At 41.5% G+C, this 21795-nt stretch overlaps 1 protein-coding gene across 1 annotated transcript in view; it reads left to right on the forward strand.

The window, feature by feature from the left end:
• SPOCD1 (SPOC domain containing 1) overlaps positions 1–20831 on the forward strand; it is a 33161-nt gene extending 12330 nt beyond the window's left edge. Inside the window, exons 5-13 of the mRNA XM_087970496.1 lie at positions 63–222; positions 4431–4544; positions 6137–6262; positions 7578–7626; positions 9505–9646; positions 11574–11727; positions 13717–13806; positions 14803–14989; positions 19232–20831. Of these exons, the coding sequence (XP_087826622.1) occupies positions 63–222; positions 4431–4544; positions 6137–6262; positions 7578–7626; positions 9505–9646; positions 11574–11727; positions 13717–13806; positions 14803–14989; positions 19232–20154 (1945 nt within the window). The 3' untranslated portion in view covers positions 20155–20831. The remainder of the gene's footprint in view (positions 1–62; positions 223–4430; positions 4545–6136; positions 6263–7577; positions 7627–9504; positions 9647–11573; positions 11728–13716; positions 13807–14802; positions 14990–19231) is intronic.
• Positions 20832–21795: the final 964 nt, after the last annotated feature.

The following is a 21795-nucleotide window of genomic DNA, read 5'->3' on the forward strand; positions in this document are numbered from 1 at the left end:
GTTATTTGGTGCGAGCGATTGACTGGTTAGACTAACGTATCCCATGCCTCTCTGTATTTCAGGCTGAATGAGTCCCTTGACTTGGATGTGCAGAAAAATACAGCATCAAAAATAGCAAAGAAAGTGGAGACGGAGATATTCAAACAGTTTGGCCGTGTGGATCGGCTTTACAAAAACAAGTATCGCAGTCTTCTCTTCAATCTGAAATCAACAGACAACCAGGTCATAAATACAAAAAAAAAAAAAAGCTAAGTTGCCTCATAATTTATTTTGAAACATTTAAGAGAATCTTAACTATGAAGCGAGGAACTTAAAGTACGACTTGCTTTATTACCATCCTGGGCTGTCATTCATTTTTTTTTGTTCCATTTAAAATTACATTTAATCAGAAAAGGTACTTTTAAACCAAATATCTAGTGAGCAGGATAAATTTTTCTTATAAATTAGAAGAATCGTTAATAATTATGGTAAATGATAAATTATAAGATAAATGATAAATTATTCTTGTCTGGTTTTTATTCAATATGATATATGAAAGGAAGGACAAAGGAGGCTGCAGTTCAGTGGCTTATGGCTCCTCCAAATTCTGCTAGATTTAGGTAGCACTAGTAATAGCACTTAGACTTATATGCTGCTTTATCATGCCTTACAGCCCTCTCTAAGCAGTTTACAGAGTCAGCATATTCCCCCAACAATTCTAAAAGTCCTCATTTTACCAACCTTGGAAGGATGGAAGGCTGAGTCAACCTTGAGCCGGCCAGGATCTAACTGCCGAACTGCTGGCAGTCAGCAGAAGTAGCCTGCAGTACTGCATTCTAACCACTGCACTACCACATAAAATGAGCTTTTCATGCAATTCTTGGGTTTAACTCTGTATTGGGTGATAGTAGAGGTAGCAACTTTGTTTAGCACCTTCTATGTTTAATGACTGCTTACAGTCATTAATGATGAAAAAGTAACTTTATGGCCAATATTTGTATTTATGACCTTTAGAAGTCTGTAAATCAAAGAAAAGCTGAAGTAGAGCTGTAGGCACTCTTATAATTCAGACATGATATTTTTCCGATTAAAATCGAATTCCGATTTTGGGAATCGGCCGGGCGGTGCGACGGCGGGTGGGGCGGGCGGGCGATTTCTTGGTGAGCGGGCGGGCGGGCGATTTCTTGGCAAGCGGCGGGTGGGGCGGGCGGGGCAGGCGGGCGATTTCTTGGTGAGCGGCGGGTGGGCGGGTGATTTCTTGGCGGCGGGCGGGGCGGGCGGGCGGGCAATTTCTTGGCGGCGGCGGGCGGGCAAGCGGCAGGCGGGCGGGCGTTTTCTTGGCGAGCGGCGGGCGGGGCGGGCGAGGGTGAGCGGCGAGGCGAGCGGCGGGCGGGCGGGCGATTTCTTGGCGGTGGGGGTCTCTTGGCGAGCCCGATTTTTTTTTTCAGAGGGAATATCATGCCTATTAATTCTACTTAACCATTTTGCTTAATGACCAAGTTGCCAGTTGCAACTTGTGGTTGCTAAGCAAGGACTGCCGGTAATATGTACTCATCCTTGAGTTGCCAGAAAGCTGTATCAGCATGAAATTTGCTGTCACCCTTGTTGGTCCATCTGCTGCCTCTCCAAGTAGTCCTTGACTTATAATCACAATTGGGACCAAGATTTCAATCTCATTAAATGAGTCACACCTGGTTTTATGGTTTTTTTTTTTTTTGCTACAGATAAGTCAATCACGTAGTTGTTAAGCAAATCTAACTTTTTCCATGGACTTTGCTTCTCAGAAATCAGCTGGGAAGTTACAAATGGCAATCACATGAGATCTTAGGATGCTGCAACCATCATAACTACATGCTGGTTGTCAGTTGTCTAAATTTTGACCATATGACTGCAGGGACACTGTAAGAATCATGTTAAGGCCAGTTGTAATTCACTTTTTTTCAATGCCATTGTAACTGCAGCCCTTTTCAAAGTGAGAAAACCAAAAGTACACATATAGATTGAATGGAACCTGGCTTAATAACTGTAATTCTGAGCGGGATCTTAAGAGTCTTAGAGGACAATCAATTAAACATGAGCCAGCAGTTTTCATCAGCAGCCAAAAAAGCCAATACAATCCTAAGTTGCATTAACACAATCAAGATCACATGAGGTACTGATACCACTCTATAAACCCTTATTCAGACCACACCTAAAGTATTGCATCCAGTTTTGGTCACTATACTATAAAAAGATGTTGAGGCTCTAGAAAAAGTACAGAGAAGAGCAACCAGGATGATTAGGGGACTGGAGGCTAAAACATATGAAGAACGGTTGCAGGAACTGGGCCTGGCTAGTCTAGGGAAGAGAAGGACCAGGGGAGACATGATAGCAGTCTTCCAATATTTGAGGGGCTGCCACAGGGAAGAAAGGGTCAAGCTATTTTCTAAAGCACCTGTAGGCCGGACAAGGAATAATGGATGGAAACTGGACAAGGAGAGATTTAACATGGAACTAAGGAGAAACTTTCTGACAGTGAGAACAATCAGCCCATGGAACAGAAGTTTCCCTCGGAAGTTGTGGGAGCGCCATCACTTGAGACTTTCAAGAAGAGATTGGACTGCCATTTGTCAGAAATGGTATAGGGTCTCCTGCTTGGGCAGGGGGTTGGACTAGATGACCTACAAGGTCCCTTCCAACTCTGATTATCTGTTATCTGTTTAGTCTGTGAGAATTAGACATGGTTGAATGGAAGAAAAAAATATTAGGAAGCACTACTGATTTAATAGCAGTTATTACCACTAGGAACTGGTTTGATGTTTTCATTAAACAAAATTTTAATGCCGGTTCATTTGAGATTAGCTCTCTGGAGGCAACAGGGGATCACTTTTTCACTTTCTCATTGAAGTCTAAAGCACCTGAAGGCCAGACAAGGAATAAAAAATGGAAAGTGGTCAAGGAGCGATTTAACCTAGAAATAAGGAGAAATTTTCTGACAGTGAGAGCAATCAACCCATGGAACAGAAGTTGGATTCAGAAGTTGTGGGAGCTTCATCACTGGAGGCTTTCAAGAAGAGACTGGACTGCCCTCTCTTAGAAGTGGTGTAGGGCAGGGGTGTCAAACTCGATTTCATTGAGGGCCGCATTAGGGTTGTGTTTGACATTGGGGGCGTGGGGTGTGTGGCTGGGGTGGGTGTGGCCAGCCTGATGTCACTTGTGTCAGGGAGTGCCTGTGCTGGCCTGAGCTTCTCTGCCAATGATAATGGGCTCCCGTGCTCCATTTTCAGCTGGGACAGCCTCTTGCAACCCTTTGCCAGCAAAACCTGAGTTTGGGAGGGCCACACAGGGCCCTAGGAAGCTCTGTTTTTGCTGGTAGAAGCATCACGGGCCAGTCCTTCGCTGTTTCCAAGGCAGCCCCATGGGCCAGATCTAGCCCTGAGGCCTTGAGTTGGACATCCCTGGTATAGGGTCTCCTGCACTGGGTGGGGGGTTGGCCTAAATCAGCGGTCACCAACCGGTGGTCTGTGGCCCACTGGTGGTCCTTGAGAAAATTTTGGTGGGCGACAGAGAAATCTCACCCCCAGAGTACCCCCCAAAGCAATTAATCCAGGCTGCACAGGAACACAAGGCTGTGCCGCCCACATGGCCCACTGGAACCCTCCCTACCCACTCACTCCTTACCCAGCAAACTTGCCTGCTAAGTTGCTATTTTTCCTTTTTCTGACCATCAGCTGTTCTGCTGTGCCGGGAGATTTAGATTAGCTAGAAAGCAGGAAATGGTTGGATTTCATGCTTCCTAGCTAGTCTTTAGATCTTTGGCTCTGCTTTTAACTCTGAGGTCCAAAAGGTTGGCGACCCCTGGCCTAGATGACCTACAAGGTCCCTTCCAAGTCTGTTATTCTGAGATGAGTGATGGATTAATCAAATAAGTAGATAAAATAAACAAAATAAACTCCAAACTTTAAACAAATGGTTATAAATTGAGGACTAATTACATCGACTCAATTCCTAACCTTTCCTGGAAGGTGATATAAGCGATGAAACAAACAAATATGACATATTTGGAGGCCACCCTTGAACAGTGCTGGACTAAGTAATGAATATTACCTTAGTACTTCTACAGCTAAGCACAACTTAAGGCTGTTTTGTGGGCTGGGGGTGAGATAAAATCAATTCATGGGACAGAAAAGACTTGCTGGATGTTGAGATGCACTTGGAGGCCCGCCCACCAGTTTGAAAGAAGTTTATCCATCTTGAGTTGGAGAAATCTAGAGAAGGCAGCGAGAGATTTGCTGACCCAGCCAGCTTGCTAGATTACAGATCCTGGTTTGTAATCTATATGACTATTTGTTTCAAAAGCATCTCTGGCTTCTTGTATTCTTTCACGGACAGGAAAATAAGGCGGTTTTAGGCCAGCTATTATTTTAATTACAGCTCTCATGCAAAACATCTTTTGCTTGTGTTTTTCCCAGCTCTTCCACAAGTTGATGCTTGGAAAAGTTACCCCAAGGAGACTAGTTCAGATGAATTATTTAGAGATGGCCTCCAAGGAACTAGCAGAGTGGAGAGCCAAGAAGAATAAACATGTAAGTTGAGATCCCTGCGCCCTTTTCAGCTTGACTGACATATTTGGAAGGGTAAGAATTTGCTGAGGGTATAAATACAGTCTTATTTCTCCCATCTGAAAAAGTTAATATTGGCAGCCAAGTTTGTTTTATTAAATTTATACACCACCCATCTTACTTTCAAGTGACTCTTGACACCAGTAGGAGGAGGATGTGTTGAATATATTCACCACCTTGAGTTATTTGAGAAAATAATAAAGGTGGGATATACATGGATAAATAAAGATAAAAATCAATACAGGTAGTCCTTGACTTACAACAGTTCATTTAGTGACCAAAGTTACAACAGCTCTGAAAAAAATGTGACCTATGACCATTTTTCACACTTATGACCATTGTAGCATCCCCATAGTCACATGATCAAAATTCAGACGCTTGGCAGTTGATTCATACTTTGTGATGGCTGTAGTGTGATCACCTCTTGCAACTTTCTAATCAGCAAAGTCAATGGGGAAGTCAGATTAGCTTAACAATTGTGTTATTAACAAGTACAGTGATTGTTGAGGTAATTCCCCATTAGGAGAATGAGCGCATACAGGGAGACGTATTTGAGAGAAGTGTTTGAATAATACACACAGAGCACACAGATACACTGTACAGTAAATGTAGGTTTTTACTTCCATAAAGGTTTAAGCAAAGTCCCAAATAAGCAATCCAAAATCATTCACAGGTAAATCGGTCAGTTTTCAATCCAGGGATAATCCAAATATCAAATTCCAGTGTCAAGAACAGTTCAGTATCAGACTTACATTAAAACCAGTAATATCAGTCAATTAGAAGAAATGGAGCAAGGGCAATACTTTCCAACAGAAGGAAACAGAGATACTCACTCAGACACACTCTCTTCTGAGACTAAGACTAAACAACCCAGGTTTCTGGCTCCATCTTATGGCTGTTTGAAAAACCACACCCAATTGCAGTTTTTGCAATCTCTTAAAGATATAGTACTAAAATGTTTATCCTGGTTTATATATTTCTAACCCAAATACCTGTTAGGTGACTTATATTCCTAACAGTGATTCTCTTAACTGTGGCAAGAAAGGTCATAAAATGGGGCAAAACTCACTTAACAAATGTCTCACTTAGAACAAAAAAAAATTGGGCTCAATTGTGGTCATAAGCCAAGGACTACCTGTATTTCTGCAGCCACAAGACAAGCCTCCTAGAGACATTTAGTGATATAGTTGTTCCCCAAAATAGTTTAGGCATAATCTTCGAAAGGCAAGGAGGTGGCCTATCTTTTAGATGGGTTTGCATTATGATAATCTTTGGAGATGCAAACGATCCTGGTGGATCCATTATTCATACTTTTAGTTGCTCTGTGGTGGGGAGATAGGCGTTGACACTCATATGTTTCATTGCTCAGTTAAATTTGTGGGTCCTACTATCATTGCTGGGTCTAGTTCAGATTCTTCTTCTTATCCTTGAGCTTATTTCAGAAGTTGCTGGTCTGTCACCCTCTTGACTCCACTCTCAGATGTGTACCTTTGAATGTCATGTGAGAAATGACCCTCCTCTTTGGAGCTACGTCCGTCTCATTCTCTTGCTTACAGGAACTGGAGATAATTGAGAAAGAGGAGCGAGAAGTGCCAAGGCATTGCTCTGAAAAATTCACCCATAAAGGAATTGTAGAGATATACAGAGAAGCAGACATAGATGTGGCATCTGAAGAAATAATTGTGAGTAGAGGGTAGTGTTCAGGCAAGGGCAACCAACTGAGTGTTGCTGAAGGTAATTCCCTTGAGTTTGAAGGAAGAGATTATCAAGGATTACCCCCCAACTGAAGCTGAAGAAGCTTCTTGGATGAGAAGCAAAACGAAAAACAAGAAAGTCCAGTTGCCTTTTTAAAAAAAAGCATCATTGGGACCCAATTGAATTGTTAAGATTGGAAGAAGAGGCTCTTGTCAAGATTCGCTCTGGTCGGAGACCCATCTTCCTGCCCTGCTATGTAACTTGGGGGTTGCCTTTGGCCTCTCTGCTTTCCATTGCAATGAATTTATGGAGAAATTTAATTCTTGGGTGTTTTCAGCATTTATTATTATTTTAATGTACTTACAACTTTTTATTCTGATTTGGTTTTGGTTTAGTTGCTGCCCCCTCTCTCTCCCTCTCTCCCTCCCTCCCTCCCTCCCTCCCATAGCAAAAAGACAGTAGCAGATCAACCAAATAAGAAAAAGGTTCGAATTGATGTTATATATGGTGAAATTCCTGGGATTCTGTTTAATTGGTTGTAGATAGTACAGCTAACATTACAAAAGATGTCTGGATTGGATGATTTTCCAAGTTCCTTTTTGACTCTTATCATCCTACTGGCAATCTTACTCTACTTGGTATTAACATTTCCTTTAACTGCTGTAGAAGTTAACCAAATGGGTGTTTCTACACTGGAAATCAGAATCTTGGGAAAAAGATGCCTAAAATCTAATGTTTAGATTTTTCATTTCTGACTGCCTTTGCTAATATTGTTAAAGGTAGTCCTGAACATTACATTCATTTGTAAATTATTTGAAGTTACAACAGGACTAAAAATGACTGAGCTGTCCTCATACAACAGTTGCCACAATCTTACAGTCACCTGATCAAAATTAGGGGTTTTGGCAACCATTAAAAATGGTGGACGTGTCCCAGAGTCATGTGATTGCTACTTGCAGCCTTCCCAGCCAGCTTCTGACAAGCAAACCTAATGGAGGAAGCTGGATTTGCTTAATGATGTCACGATTCACAAATGTGGCAAAAGAGTGATGTAAAATCGGATATAACTCAATTATCAGCTGCCTTACTTAGCAATGGAAATTCTGGTCCCAACTGCTGAAGTTGAAGTCTACGTGTAGCAAACTGTCTTTCTCTTGTTAGAGTAGCTTCATTGACTAAACACGCCCCCCCCCCCCGTAAATTATATTAAAGCTGCAAGCTTCATTAACTTTATCATAGATGTCAGCTGATGGGGCTAAAAATTAAAAGCACAGTAACTCTCCTGGTGGTACATTTTTTTAGGAATCATTGCTACTCGAGGTGCCATCATTAGTTGGGAGCAACCAAATAAGTAAGTTTATTTATTTATTTGACTAATATTTTATTGATTGAAAGCATTTATCTAGCTGCCGATTTTCTCACCAAGTCTTGGCCACTCCCAATCAAAATAAATTAAAACAACATATAAAACCACATTAAATCTATAAAATTAAACATTAATTAATTAAAAACAACTATATAAGCAATCTCAATTCTCCAAATGATTCTAAATAGTTCTGTGCATTAAAGGATTTGGGTCTATTTTATTTGTATTTGCAGCTTAGAGTAGGGGAGGCTCAAAACTGCTTTGGTGCTTCTGAATTTGGCATTCAGGTCACTGGGTTCTACAAGAAACACCTGGGTCCAGGCTCTGGTGTAAAATCTACAGGCTGTTTTTCCAGTGAACATCATTCTGAAATGAATAAATGGAACTGAATGTTGGTTTTCAAACTGTTCCTTTTCCATCACTGTGTTGTGATTTGCCAGCAGCCAGTGCAGACGGCAGAGGTATCGGACAGTGAGAACGAAAGAGAACCAGTCAGGGAGTCTGAAGAGGACTTGGACGAGGGTCCTGCATCTGATGCAGCGATGGGGCCAGGACTATCTGAGAGTGGGGTGCTGCCTGCAGAGCCATTGGAGTCTAGTAGGAGCAAAGCAGAGGACCCTAGGGAGCCTGTTCCCAGTGCACGTGTGCGCAGGGTTGCTAGTAGGACAGAGCAGCTGAAGCAGCAGGGGTGACTTGGGAGCAAGGCTGGGAGGTGATTGTCCCTCCCATAAGGGATAAAAGCCAGCCCTCGGTGATGTGCTCTTTGCAGGAAGCAAAGAAGTTCATTAGATTCTGATTCCTCATCAAAGCCCTGCGGACTCTGGTTTGTCTTTGCTGGAACTTCTGTCAGTTTATCTGCTAATTAAGTGGACATTTGTTTCTTGGCAGCCTTGTACAAGCCTGAAAGGCGTGCTTTTATTGCAGACAATTGTGTTTAATGAGTTTGGCTGGAAATGTAAATAATTCCCAGCGCCGCATTAAAAAAGGTTTGCTTTTACACACAGCATGTGTTTTCTTAATTTGAACAAAGCTTGGGTCAGAACACACTGTTGGGGAGTCTGCAAACTTTCCGGTGAGGGAACAATCATACCTATGTTTGTTTGGCTGTGTTACTACTTCATTTCAGAATTAGTTTTTTCACCAGGGAATGGTATTGTAAGAAGGAGCTGTAGGATGATTTGGAGGAGAAAAACTAACTATACAAGAGTCCAGCCCTTTTAACCAGAAGGACATACTGATATTGAGATGTTTGAATAAATAATAAATAGAGTTAATCAGTCAATCATGGAATGTAAGTGACAATCTGTCCCAAACTTTAGGGCTTGCCATTTGTTTGTCCATTTATTAATTGTTTATGTTAGAGTTGTGAACATGGATTTTGAAAAATTGACTGAGGATCATTTAAAATGCCCAGGTAGTCCTTGACTTACAACCATTCATTTAGCAAGCATTCAAAGTTATGACTGGTCCTTGCACTCAACAATGATTGCAGTGTGCTCAAAGTCATGTGGTTGAAATTTGTACCCTTAGCAACTGGCATGTATTTATGATGGTTGCAGCATCCCTGGGTGATGTGATCACAATCTGCAACCTTCCTAACTGGTTTCTGACAAGCAAAGTCAAGGGGAAAAGCTGGATTCACTTACTGACCATGTATTCATTTAATGTGATTTATTCACAATGTATTCACAACATATGATCTGCTTAATAACTATGGCAAAAAAGTTTGTAAATTTGGGCACAACTTACTTAACAACTGCCTTGGTTAGCAATGGAAATTGTGGTCCTAGTTGTAATCATAAGTTAAGAACTTCCTGTAATTGAAAACAACACTTATGAGTATCTTTCTTTCTGGCTCTGCAGGAGAGTTGGCTGCTGACAGTGATCGGGTATTTGAGCCAGCCACATATAAATTTACTTTTCAGCAGCAGGAAAATCCCTCTCAGATTTTGCATCAAAACATCACATACTCGGAAATTGACAAAAGACCTCAGGATAAGGGCAGGTCTGTCTATGGAGCTCAATTTATGATTTTCAAATCATGTGGAACGGGTGGGATTCAATTTTTTAAACAACCGGTTCTGTGGGCGTGGCTAGGTGGGCATGGCCATGTGACTGGGTTAATATGGCTTCTTTTTTTTTTTTTGAAGCATCCCCTCCCCCTTTTGCTCCATTTTTTTTTTGCCTCCTGGGCTTCAGGGAAGTCTCCTGGGGAGTGTTTCTGCTCCCAGAAGGCTTCCCTGAGGCCCAGGAAGGTAAAAAATGGAGTGCGGAGGGGCGTGCAGCACCTCCCCCCCTGCATGCCCCATTTTGCCTCCTGGGCCTCAGGGAAGCCTCCTGGGCGAAGCAGTAAGACAGTGAGGGGGATCCCAGCACAGCTGATTGTTGGAACAGCTGATCGTCAGGAGGAAAAAAAAGAAATACCTTAAGGCAGGGGTCTCCAACTTTACCAACTTTAAGACTTGTGGACTTCAACTCCCAGAATTCTGGAAGTTGAAGTCCACAAGTCTTAAAGTTGCCAAGGTTGGAGACCTCACCTTAAGGAATGACTGGGCGGAGGAGAATACAGTCAGCGATGTCAGGCATGCACGCGATGTTGGGCATGCGCGATAAGGACTGACTGGGCAGGGAGGGGAGGGGTGGATGGAGAGGGGCAGGGCCAGCCAGGGCATGATTTGCCAGTTCTCTGAACTGCACAGAATCTTAACAACCGGTTCTATAGAACCGGTCTGAACCGGTAGAATCTCACCCCTGATGTGGAATTTATTATTTTCAAATCATGTATTCACATTCGATGAACCACTGAGTGTCTCGACCTTTTCAATAAAAGCTTCCAGAGGTCTTAGGGAATGCTATGTGAATATTCCAGCCTGACTTCAGGTGATTGACAAGCACGTACTGGAGCGTATAACATCAGAAGTGACACTAGAAGGCAAAATCATGAAACTGGATCTCACTTACTTTGGCCATGTTATGTGGGTTTGGAAGAGTTAGTGGTAAAAGGAAACCAGACTGCCAAAGAACATGGCTGGACACCATCAGAGCTGACACCAGGCAGAGTTTTGTAATGACAAAACTTCTCCCTGCCCCCAAATTCCCAGTCGCTATCACATTCAGGAGAGGAACACATACTGAAAGTCAAATGCAGTGAAGCCAGAGCAAACTGTGGCACTGTTATTTTCATCGAATGGTCATCTCTAAATTATTTGAGTTTCCAGCAGGTAACCTTGCATTTTGCATTTTGCAAATTTGTTCTCCTAATTTATGGCTGATTGCTTTTCAGTTTCTTTTCTGGTCAGCAAGACGCATGTTTAATGGAGATTGAAGAGGCCAGAGTATTTTCTTTTTCCATCCCATGCAAATTGGTCTGTCTTCTCTCTGAAAGAAAATATTTGAGCTGAGAAAATGGGGGCCCTGCTTACTATGTCTATTTCTTATCTTCAGGCTTTGAATAGGAGATAAAGGCAGTGTTTGCCCTTTAGCCAAAGCAGCCTAATGCATTTCTGTTGGGCAAAAAAAGACATCAGCAAAAACAGGAAAAAACTGGTTAGATCCTTTGGGTCAATGCCAAGCAGTTGGCAGTTAAATATTAAACCCATCTTTCATCTCTTGTTTGCTTGCTTGCTCTGGGACCATCCCTCAAGTACATCTGTTGTGCATTTCTTTATTAAGTTTTAATTTTATTCAATTATTAAATCTATATGCTGCCCATCTCACAACCAGTGATTCTTTCACTGGATCCATGTCAGATAACCCCTATTAAACATGCTGTGACTTCCAGTAGTCATTTCTATTTGAAATTTATTATGTAGAAACATTAGCATATTAAAATTGAGTGGAAACTCATAGGGATTAATTAAGACATGAAATAGGAAGACCCAAAGCAACTGGTGTGTAGACCATGATCTGCAGATTTATTTCTCTTTCTTCAGGTCTGCCTTTGCTAGTAGTGCAAACCAAAATCGACCGATGGCAAAGCAGTCCAGCTACTCAGTCATCTGGAATGGGCTTATCCAGACATTCAGTGTGAAGCAGTTTGTAGCCAAAGCATACCCTGTTTCTGGTTTTGGCCCTCGTCTCTGTCAGGTAGGGGTAGTATCTAAAGAAGAGAATATTTATAGCTCAGAGTTGAACTGTGTGGTCCTTGGTGCTCTCTGAGCTTAGTTGTTTTCTTGTAGTTGTTTTCTTGTAGATGTTGTAGATGATAAGTAACACGATCAGTGCTAGGACATCAGTGTTAATCTAGCACTGAAGATGTTACCTAGTTGAGCAATGAAATGTCTGCAGAAAACAGTCACGTTCAGAGAGCACCAAGAAGAGCACCCACTGGTAAGGGTAGCTTTGAGTAACTGAATCAGCTGTGGGCTACCTGTGAGATGCACACCTGACACCCCCATTTTCAGCCTCTCAGCACGTTAAGACCTGACCTGTTGCTGAAATTCAGCCACAGAATGGTCAATTTTGGCAATGTGATTTTGGGCGTCTATCTTTCAAGTTGAAATGGAAATTACCTTCTGATTCCTCTTCTCACCCATAACACCACCAAAAGGGCCAGAATTTTAGTGCTATTCCTCATTGGGATAGCAGTAGACAATTTCCTGATGTCCTGACATACATAATATCAGCACAGCCACTTCTGTGCCCCGTAGAAGGAGTGTGCAATTTCTCCATTATTCCACTTCTGTCACTAGAACATTACACAGCATGGGTAAATTTTAAATACATAATTACATAATTCATTACAATGCACTTTTATAAAAGATGTTGCAAGACATGATGTTTGGGGAAAAAACAAACTGCAGTAAAATTCATTCATTCATTCATTCATTCATTCATTCATTCATTCATTCATTCATTCATTCTTGGCTCCCATCTCAAATAGGTGATTTGAAAAATATTTTTTTAATGAATGCTGGCTGGGGAACTGTATGAGATGAAATCATACAGCTTAACGTTGCTGAGACTAAGAAACACTGGTTGCAGCAACTTACAGTCATGTGACTGCAATTTTTGCCAGTTTCCAGTGTTTTTTGCTGGTTTTCAACATTTGAAATTTGGAATTCAGCATTACACCCATTCAGGAGAATGCATTTGCTTTATGACCATCATAAAAATGGTTGTAAAATTGAGTCAGGTCACATAATGACCCACCTAATGATTGCAACTAATTATGACATGAGTTCTGGACTCAATTGTGGTTGTTAAGTGAGGACTACCCGTATACATCTCTAATGCATCCATGCTTAGAATAACTTTATTTTATTTTATTTATTTATTTATTTATTTGATTTGCCAATTGTTTACAAGATAATAAGTATAAGTGTATACATAGTTGTGAATACATGAAATGGGTACATATAAGAAAAATAAAAGAATAAAAGAATAATAACGTGTACTATTTGATCACTGAACTCCTGCAAGGAGAAAAAAAGGAGAAGTCAGACTGGTTTCAATTACAGAAATGGACCACAGTTATTCTTATATCCTTATGGACTTCTATAAGCTGCGAGGCAGGAATGTTCTGCTTCCATTGGGAGCTTATTAGAGAGCCCCAACACATCTGTGTTCTTTTTGCTATGGGGTTTTGGCCCTATTGGTTTTCTTACTACAGTCTATAAGCAGCGGGTGATGTGGTGGCTCAGTACATGGTTAAGGTGCTGGGCTTGTTGGCTGGAAAGCCGGCAGCCCAGGTTTGAGACCTGAGCATCATGTGATGGGGTGAGTTCTTGTTCTCATCCCAGCTCCTGCCAACCAAGCCGTTTAAAAGCATGGAAATGCAAGTAAATAAATAAGTACCACTTTGGTGGGAAGCTATAGCACTCTGAGACATCATGCTGGCCCCGTGACCACAGAAATGTCTTTGGACAGCACTAGCTCAATGGCCTTGAAATGAAGACGAACACTGTCCCCTATACAGTAGCTGGCAATGATAAACAGATCAAATCTGCAGGGACTTCTTTTCCTTGCCATAAGGAGTGCTGATAAAAAGTGTATCCATTGGATTAGCCTTACTACCAAATATGGAGCTTTCTTTTTTTGCAACACTGAAAGTTTGCCTCTTTTATTTTCTTGTAGGCTTTACCAACAATTCTTCAGTCAGAGGGATTTATTCTCCCCAAGGATGTCTGGGCTTATATAGACAGCATATGGCCAACAAAGAGAGAGGTATTTTCATTCTTCCCAAATTCTTCCTTTGTTTAGGGATGGTTACTCATATCCTAACAAACCAACTTCCACTTCCAAATATAGGATGTGAAGGACATGGGAGGCCATCTAATCCAACCTCCTCCCCATAGCTGGAATCCCCTGATTTGGCTGAGAGTGTCTGACTGGCCCAAAGTCACCCAGGAAGCTTGCATGCCGAAGGAAAGACTAGAAGTCATAGGGTCTCAATTCCTAGTCTATCTTGCCATCTTCTCCAACCAGCGGACTCCCTGTTGCCTTGACTTTTTTCTGTACATACTTCAAAGAAACCTTGTTATTATTATCATTTTGCATTCATCACTAGCCTCAATTCATTCTCAGCGTTAGCCTTCATGGCCCCATGTTTGGACTGTATTCTAGTTTCATTATACAACCTTTTGTTCCATTTTTAAAAGTTGTCCTTTGTGTTTCTCGGTTTATCAGAGAGCATCTTTTGAAACGATGATGGTCTCATCAGCTGTCTTTCATTTTTCTTTCTCTCTAGCACTGTTTGTGTTTGGGGTATAATTAATTTTTTTTTTCAGACTCTCCCAAGCCTCCTGAAGAATTTTTCCCTTCAGGATTTCCATTCTTGAAATCCTCCCTGTTTAGCTTATGAAGTAAACTAGCTGTCTTGAAATCTAGAACACCCCCTGGGTGTAAGTTCTACACTCACAAGGTCAAAGCTTTTGCAGTTTCTACTTCTTTAGCTATTTCTTGGGTTAGGCTTAATTTGCCAACATAACACTTAACATAAAGTAAATCCCCAAACACGCACACACAAACACACACACACACACCATAAACACACACACATACACACACCTCAAAGAATTTGCCCATTCCTGCAGTGTGTTGGTGGTTTAGGCAGTCCCTGCTTTAATTCTTGCAAGAAAACCCATAAATTATATAGACAAATGTTTATGTTACAAACAATTTTCCATCGGCTAATGGCCTTTTTCTTACCTTTTCATTTAGGAAATGGGGGTGATACGATTCTCCCCCAGTTTATCCAGAGATTTCAGTTCTTACCACACATTGTATACCTACCTGAACAACAAACAGAGATACGGCATTGTGGAAAGCAGCCAGATGGAGATATTCCTGGTGCCATTACCAGCCTACCAATTGGTGCCTTCCCAATTCCACCCTGTAGGTGGACCAGGTAGGAACCAGACCTGGTCTCTTTTAAGTTATTGGTTCTTAGGAAGCTGGACAGCTTAAAACCAGGACAAACATTCTTTGTAAGATAAGCTTCCTGTCAAGGAAAATTTATGTGTTTTTTGTTTTTATTTCTTTGGCTATTATAATTTAATACAACCTTTCTCTTATGGATTCTCTTTCAAGTGAAATTCTCTTTGTTTCAGCAGTTTTTATAGAGTTAAAATTTATGGACTGCAGACATTGGAATGGCAACTAGATCAGTGGTGGGATTCAACCAGTTCACATCTATTCGGGAGAACTGGTTGTTTCTAAGCAGTGCGGAGAACTGGTTGTTGGAAGAAATCTCCTTTTGGTTTTTTTTCCATTTTCCTGTAAGGAAGGCAGGAAGGAAACATTCTGATGTTGTTTCTTTATTGTGTTAATCTTTATTGCCTGCTTCAGAGGTAGTGTTCAACTGGTAGCAGAAATTTTGAGTAGTTCGGAGGACCGGCAAATCCCACCTCTGACTGGAGATTTTACAGTATCCTTCCCCTGCCACACCCACCAAGCCACGCCCACAGAACCGGTAATGACACAATTTGAGTCCCACCATTGCACTAGATGACAGGAAAGAGAGTGGACTGCATCTTTTTGCTGCCATCTAGTGGCGCCTGAACTTTTGTAGCTGAGGTATGAGAGCTCAAGTGAAATCAGAGAAATGAAAAAAAAAAGGTCTGAAGAAGAAAGGGAATGGCAGAAATCATCTGTCATCCCCCTTCCCCCACCTCTGCCTGCAACCACTGCCGCTGTGTGTCAGAATCACCTGCCTCCACTAAATTGTGTGTCAATCCGTCCCACCATCTCTCGTCTTGCCCACGTTGTACATATTTCCCTGAAAATAAGCCCTAATGCATCTTTTGGGACCCCCCAAAATATAAGTCTGGGCCTTATTTTTGGGGAAACATAGTAGATGACAGGAAAGAGAGTATTCTGTATCTTTTAGCTGCCATGTAGTGGTTGGTACCTGAACTTGTGTAGCTGAGGTATGAAAGCTCAAGTGAAATCAGAGAAATGAAGAAAAAAAAAGTTCTGAAGAAGGAGAATGGCAGAAAGCTGCTAATACTGATGATGTTACCTAGTTGGGTCATAAAACCCCTACAAGAAAACAACCAAGCTCAGAGAGCATGAAGGACCACACAGATAATTGCTAGGTTTATTGATATCTGACAGGGCAGGAGTAACCAAAAGAAACTGCCATCTCACACAGAGTTGACAGAATTCTCTGATTATATGTCAAGAAAAGTACAAGACAATTGGAGAGTTGAAGTGGAAGAAAAATTGAACTCAGATTCCCAATCAATGTAATCAACCTGGGAATTGACCAGAGTAGATGGCAGTTCTGAGTGTTGCTGTCCAAACACAATCTGAAGAAAAAGAAACAGAATTCGGGAAAGCTGATAAGAGAAAACCTGAGGGAACACAACACACTGGATCAGGGGTCTCCAACCTTGGCAACTTTAAGACTTGTGGACTTCAACTCCCAGAATTCCTCAGCCAGTATGGACTGCCTGAGGAATTCTGGGAGTTGAAGTCCACAAGTCTTAAAGTTGCCAAGGTTGGAGACCCCTGCGCTGGATGGTATAGATATGAACATTTCTGTGGTAAGATGCACTAAATAGTGTCAAGACCTTTTGCCATTAGCAAGGTTGTCAGGGAACTCCCTGTGATGTCACTTTGTTAAAGCAATTCAAAATTAAGATCACATTTAAGCAATGATAGTTGGCAAAGGAGACAATACTGAAGAAGACTCAGAAATATTAGCTCTGGTATGTGCACCAAGGAAGATAACATCTCTGTCAAGGATGCCTATCCTACAGCTTTGAGATCATAAAAAGTCCTCTAAAAATTACCAATAATTTGTTACGTTTAATGTGACCAACGAGGGAAACCACTGAGAATACATGCAGACAAATAACATAAAATGTATATTTCACATGAAGTTCTAAAGGCAAAGATGGACTTAGCTGAAAAAGGTGACGCAACTTTGTGTTACATCGAAGGGGCTCAATTTTGATTTTGTTGGGTGTGATGCATTCCAGGCCTCTTGGATGATTCACTGTCCTATACTTTTGTATGCTCCAGGGGCAATCATGGGAATGTTGGAACTTTTGTTGAATTTAATTGAATCTGCAATGCGTGGGGCCGATTACAACCAACCTCCACATGAGCTGAAACTATTCTGCACTCTTGCAGAATCTTTAATGATTGGACCTTCCAGGATGTTTGCTTTCCTCAGCTGTCATCTACCACCTCCTGTCCCCCCAATGCTGTCATTTTCACTGGCTTTGTTACGATGACCTTTGCAAGCCTGTTTGGAGACAACATGGCATTTGATTGTCCTGCAGCAACTGGAACAGGATATTAAAATTTCTCCATCGACATTTGAAATTGGCCTCGTCCTTTCGTTTCACATTGCAAATTGCCAGAGAACCATACGCACAGCTGCCAAGTGTGCTATTTACTTAAATCCGGGGTGAGGGATGAAGAGAAAAAGGCAGGGGACCAACATACCCAGTTGGTCAAAGCAATTCATCCCATCATTTTCTAAATAAAGCAGATTAGTCTCCTTTACTGCATTGTTTTGCTTCAGATCTAAGCAAAATATTCTAAGAATTGTACTTCAGGGCGTCTGTAAGGTAGAGCATTGTACAGCATCTATATAACGTTAGTTAAATCTTTGGATAAATAAGGGCCAACAAGTTTAAAGACTTGTTTTGAAATCCCAAGATTACCCAAAAATTTGTTTTTCCTTCCTTCCTTCCTCCCCCCACCCAACCCTAACCCTGGTCAAGTTCGACTTGCAAACGGTTAGGGTGTATTTATTATATCTGACAGGCTTCTCCTACATAGAGCAGTAAATCACTGACTCTTCAGACTCTTACAGAATGTCTGTATTCAGGAAACTGCTTATAGCAGAACTTGGGGACACAACACCCCTAGATTAATTGCTTCAGTGGAGACAGGAAGAAAACCATATACACACAGTTTTGCTTATGGCAGTCTACCAAAATTAATATCTTTAATCTGCTATATGCTAAATAAATAAAGATCTCCATCTCTATATCTCATCTATATCATCTGTGTTTATATACAGTATCTATATCAGTGATGATGAACTTATGACATGCATGTCCAAAGTTATACACCATGACATTTTGCATGACATGCCAGTGTCCACCAACATCCGACAACAACTGTTTTCCCTATTTGAATTACCAAAGAAACTGAATGAATACAAATACAAAAAATATGTGTGACCCTGCACCACCCAAAGCTTAAAATGGATTCTCCCCATCCATATCAGCATGTGATTTGCCATCTTCAAAGGCATGATTGATGGTGACACGAAAGAGAATGCAGCTTAATGTCTATGGAGATTCTCAGTCATCCAGATCATGGTTCTCCCAGAGGTGCTTTTTCAAGAGGCAACTGGACTTTCTGTTTTTTTCTTTGAAGACATTTCGCTTCTCATCCAAGAAGCTTCTTTAGGTCTGAAGAAGCTTCTTGGATGAGAAGAGAAATGTCTTCAAAGAAAAAACAGAAAGTACAGTTGCCTCTTGAAAAGGCACCTTTGGGATGAGAGTGCAGCTTGTAAAATGCAATGGGAACATGGCAGCTATATAGGTAAGTTGTCCCCTAGCTGCTGCATGGGGTGGTTGTTTGCACAGGAAAGCTCATTTTTGAGGAGAAAGCGTAGAGGATATCTGCAACCACAGTCTGCAAAATGATCATACTATCAGCAATTGTGTGTTATCAACTTTGTGTGAATGTGCATTAAATTATGAATGGATGTGTAAAGAGTTGCTTCTCTTTTGTTCGGGATGTATGTGTGTGTGAGAACGACATGCCAGTAGAGTCAAGTTAGGCATTTTCCAAATGACATGCCAAGCCCAAAAGGCTCACCATTACATTACCATATATATATGCATGTATGTCCAGATTTAAATTGTTGGCTAAATTGCAGAATAGACAGCAGAAAATTGGCTGTTCTCTTCACAGCATTGTGATTAGGAAGGATGTGCTTAAGGTTGACATTATGCTTCCGTCTGGCTTGAGAACCACAAGTTCCTTCCCCACTAACTTCATTCTTTTCAGTATTGGCAACCAGCGAAGACAAAGCACTTCTTTTAAAAATGGCTGAAACTCTGGTGAAGTGTCCTTGGGCAATGTCCTTTTAATTCCATGGCTTTGTTTCTTCTAACAGGTCTTGATCGATGCCACCCAGCTTTGCTGTTAGGGCTGATTTTACCCAAAAGAACTCATCTGGACATTCTGAAGACAAGTCATGATCTTCCTCCTAAAACCAAGAGAAAGAGAGTCACTGCTAAGGTCAGCCCGGAAAACAGCTGCTTCACTGTCCCTTCACATTTACAGGTAGATGTTGGTCAGGGACAGAGCCCACAGCCTCTGTGCACAGAGGGGCTTTCCTCTGGAGAAGGTCTGTCAACCCTTCCAAGGCAAGAGGAGCTGACAGTTGATAGTCTTCTCAGTCTCTTAGAACAGCTCAAAAGAGACATACTGTGTAGAGCGCCTTCCTCTTCTTGCCACCAAGATGCAAGAGATGAAGTCAACCAAACTTCTTTGGGTGATACTGTCCATTCAACAGCGAATTCTGCTTCAACTGGAGAACAATTGGGCAATTTAACTCCTGAAATGTTGGGAGCACGGCCATGTCAGAGTGAGGAAGAGGGACAGTTTTCCATTGATCTTCATCCATCAGATTTCTGTAGCATGCTTGGGCCTCTTTTGCCTTCTGGGGTTTTACATCCAGATCAACATGGAACACATATGGCATTACCACATGGAGCCCAAATAAACACCTTCGAAAGTTTACTTTCACCGAGCGTCCTTTATGCTGAAACTGTGACACCCTTTGAAGAATGTCAGGGTCAACTTTCAGCCCAGATTCCTGATGCCAACACAATTGGAGAGCATAACCCATCTGTGGAGGAAACTTTATGTCTCATCCAGTATGTGACACAGATGCAGTCCAACATTCAAAATCTGGAAGCTCAACCATTTAGTCTCCTTACGCAGGAAATGATCTCTGCCTTGTCTCAGATTCCAGCAGGAATAGAGTCATCTCCAGTCCAGCAAGATGGTGGATACTACATAGGATCAACTTGAGATGCTTGGGACAGTGACAGATGTGAAAGGGGACAACTCCAAACAGGGTAGAAATAGGGTGGAATAAGATGCAGGTGAAGGAGGTTTCATTACTTTCTTAACCTGCTTGGATATTTATTCCTTACAGTTCTAAGAGAACGGGGTAGATTTACATGTTAATTGCATATTGATCGGAGTTTAAAAAATCATTTAGATCAGTGTTTCTCAATCTTCGCAACTTCCCCAGCCAGCCGGGAATTCTAGGGAGTTAAAAGTTCCACACAACGTAAAGTTACCAAGATTGAAAAACACTGAGCTGGAAACTGTAAATTATCTGAATCCTAGTGTGTCCATCTCATACCATGGTTATGACAACAGCTAACCAACTGGCTCACCAAAAGCCATTGTAAACTCAAGACTTAAAATGAGCACATTCCATGAAGTTAATGGAAATTGGCATTCGGTAATTTCCAGGGCAAAAAGTGATGGATAGTTTTATGATTTCATGTCATATGCTGATGATTTTTGAATATGTATGTTGAGCAAGAGGCAGATTCCATGAGGAAAATGAGAATTGCATTGGGGTTGAAGTTATTGTCTGAACAGAAGACACAACTGTTCCTAACATTTATTTCCATGTTAAGAAACCATTCTAAAGTGTTTTTTTTTAAATAAAGATTTTATTACTTTTGCAAGATTATGGGGTTTTGAGGGTTTTTTTTAAGTCTTTTTTTTATTTGTGCTGAGGTAAGGAAAAAGTTGCAATAGTTGTTTTCTGAATAAAATCTCAGAGCTGTAAGGGGGCTTTGAGTAATTTAATCTTACTTTAGGATGTGTGGATCTCAGTTCCCAGAATTCCCCAGACAGCATGCTGGGAGTTGCAATCCACACAGTTGCCAAGACTGAGAAACATTGGTCTAGTCCAGGAGTCTCCAACCTTGACCAACTTTATGACTTGTGGACTTCAACTCCCAGAATTCCTCAGCCAACCTCCCCATTTCTTTCAACGGAAGGTGTTGCGAGCCATCTTGGCATCTCCTTGAGAAAATGCTCCAGGCCTGTTTTTCCAAGCCAGAAGTCTTAAGAATTCTTTGAGGGTCGATTTATTTTCAGGTTTCTGGAGTAATCATAATGCAGGTAGTCCTCGACTTACAAAAGTTCATTTAGTCACCATTCAAAGTTACAACGGCCCTGAAAAAAGTGATGTATGACTGTTTTTCACACTTGCAACCATTGTAGCATCCCCATGGCCCTGTGATCAACATTCAGACACTTAGCACTGGTTCATATTTATGATGGTTGCAGTGCCCCAGGGTCACATGATCACTTTTTGCAAACTTCTGACCAGCAAAGTCAATGGATTTATTTAAACAACTGTGCTACTAACTTTCACTTAACAACAATGGCAAGAAAAGTCATAAATTGGGGCAAAACTCACAACAAATGTTTCATTTAGCAACATACATTTTGGGCTCAATTCAGAGGTGGGATTCAGCCGGTTCTGACCAGTTCTGGAGAACTGGTAGTGGAAATTTTGAGTAGTTTGGAAAACCGGCAAATGCCGCCTCTGACTGGCCCCGCTAACATCTATTCTCTGCCTCCCATTGAGTCCCAGCCGATCGGTTGGGTCTTCTTTGGTTGCCCTGCACAGGAGAATGGAGC

This window comes from Notechis scutatus, chromosome 8 (genome assembly GCF_049901735.1).
Source record: "Notechis scutatus isolate UNSWTSFEM ecotype Mainland chromosome 8, rNotScu1.2, whole genome shotgun sequence".
NCBI lineage: Eukaryota > Metazoa > Chordata > Lepidosauria > Squamata > Elapidae > Notechis > Notechis scutatus.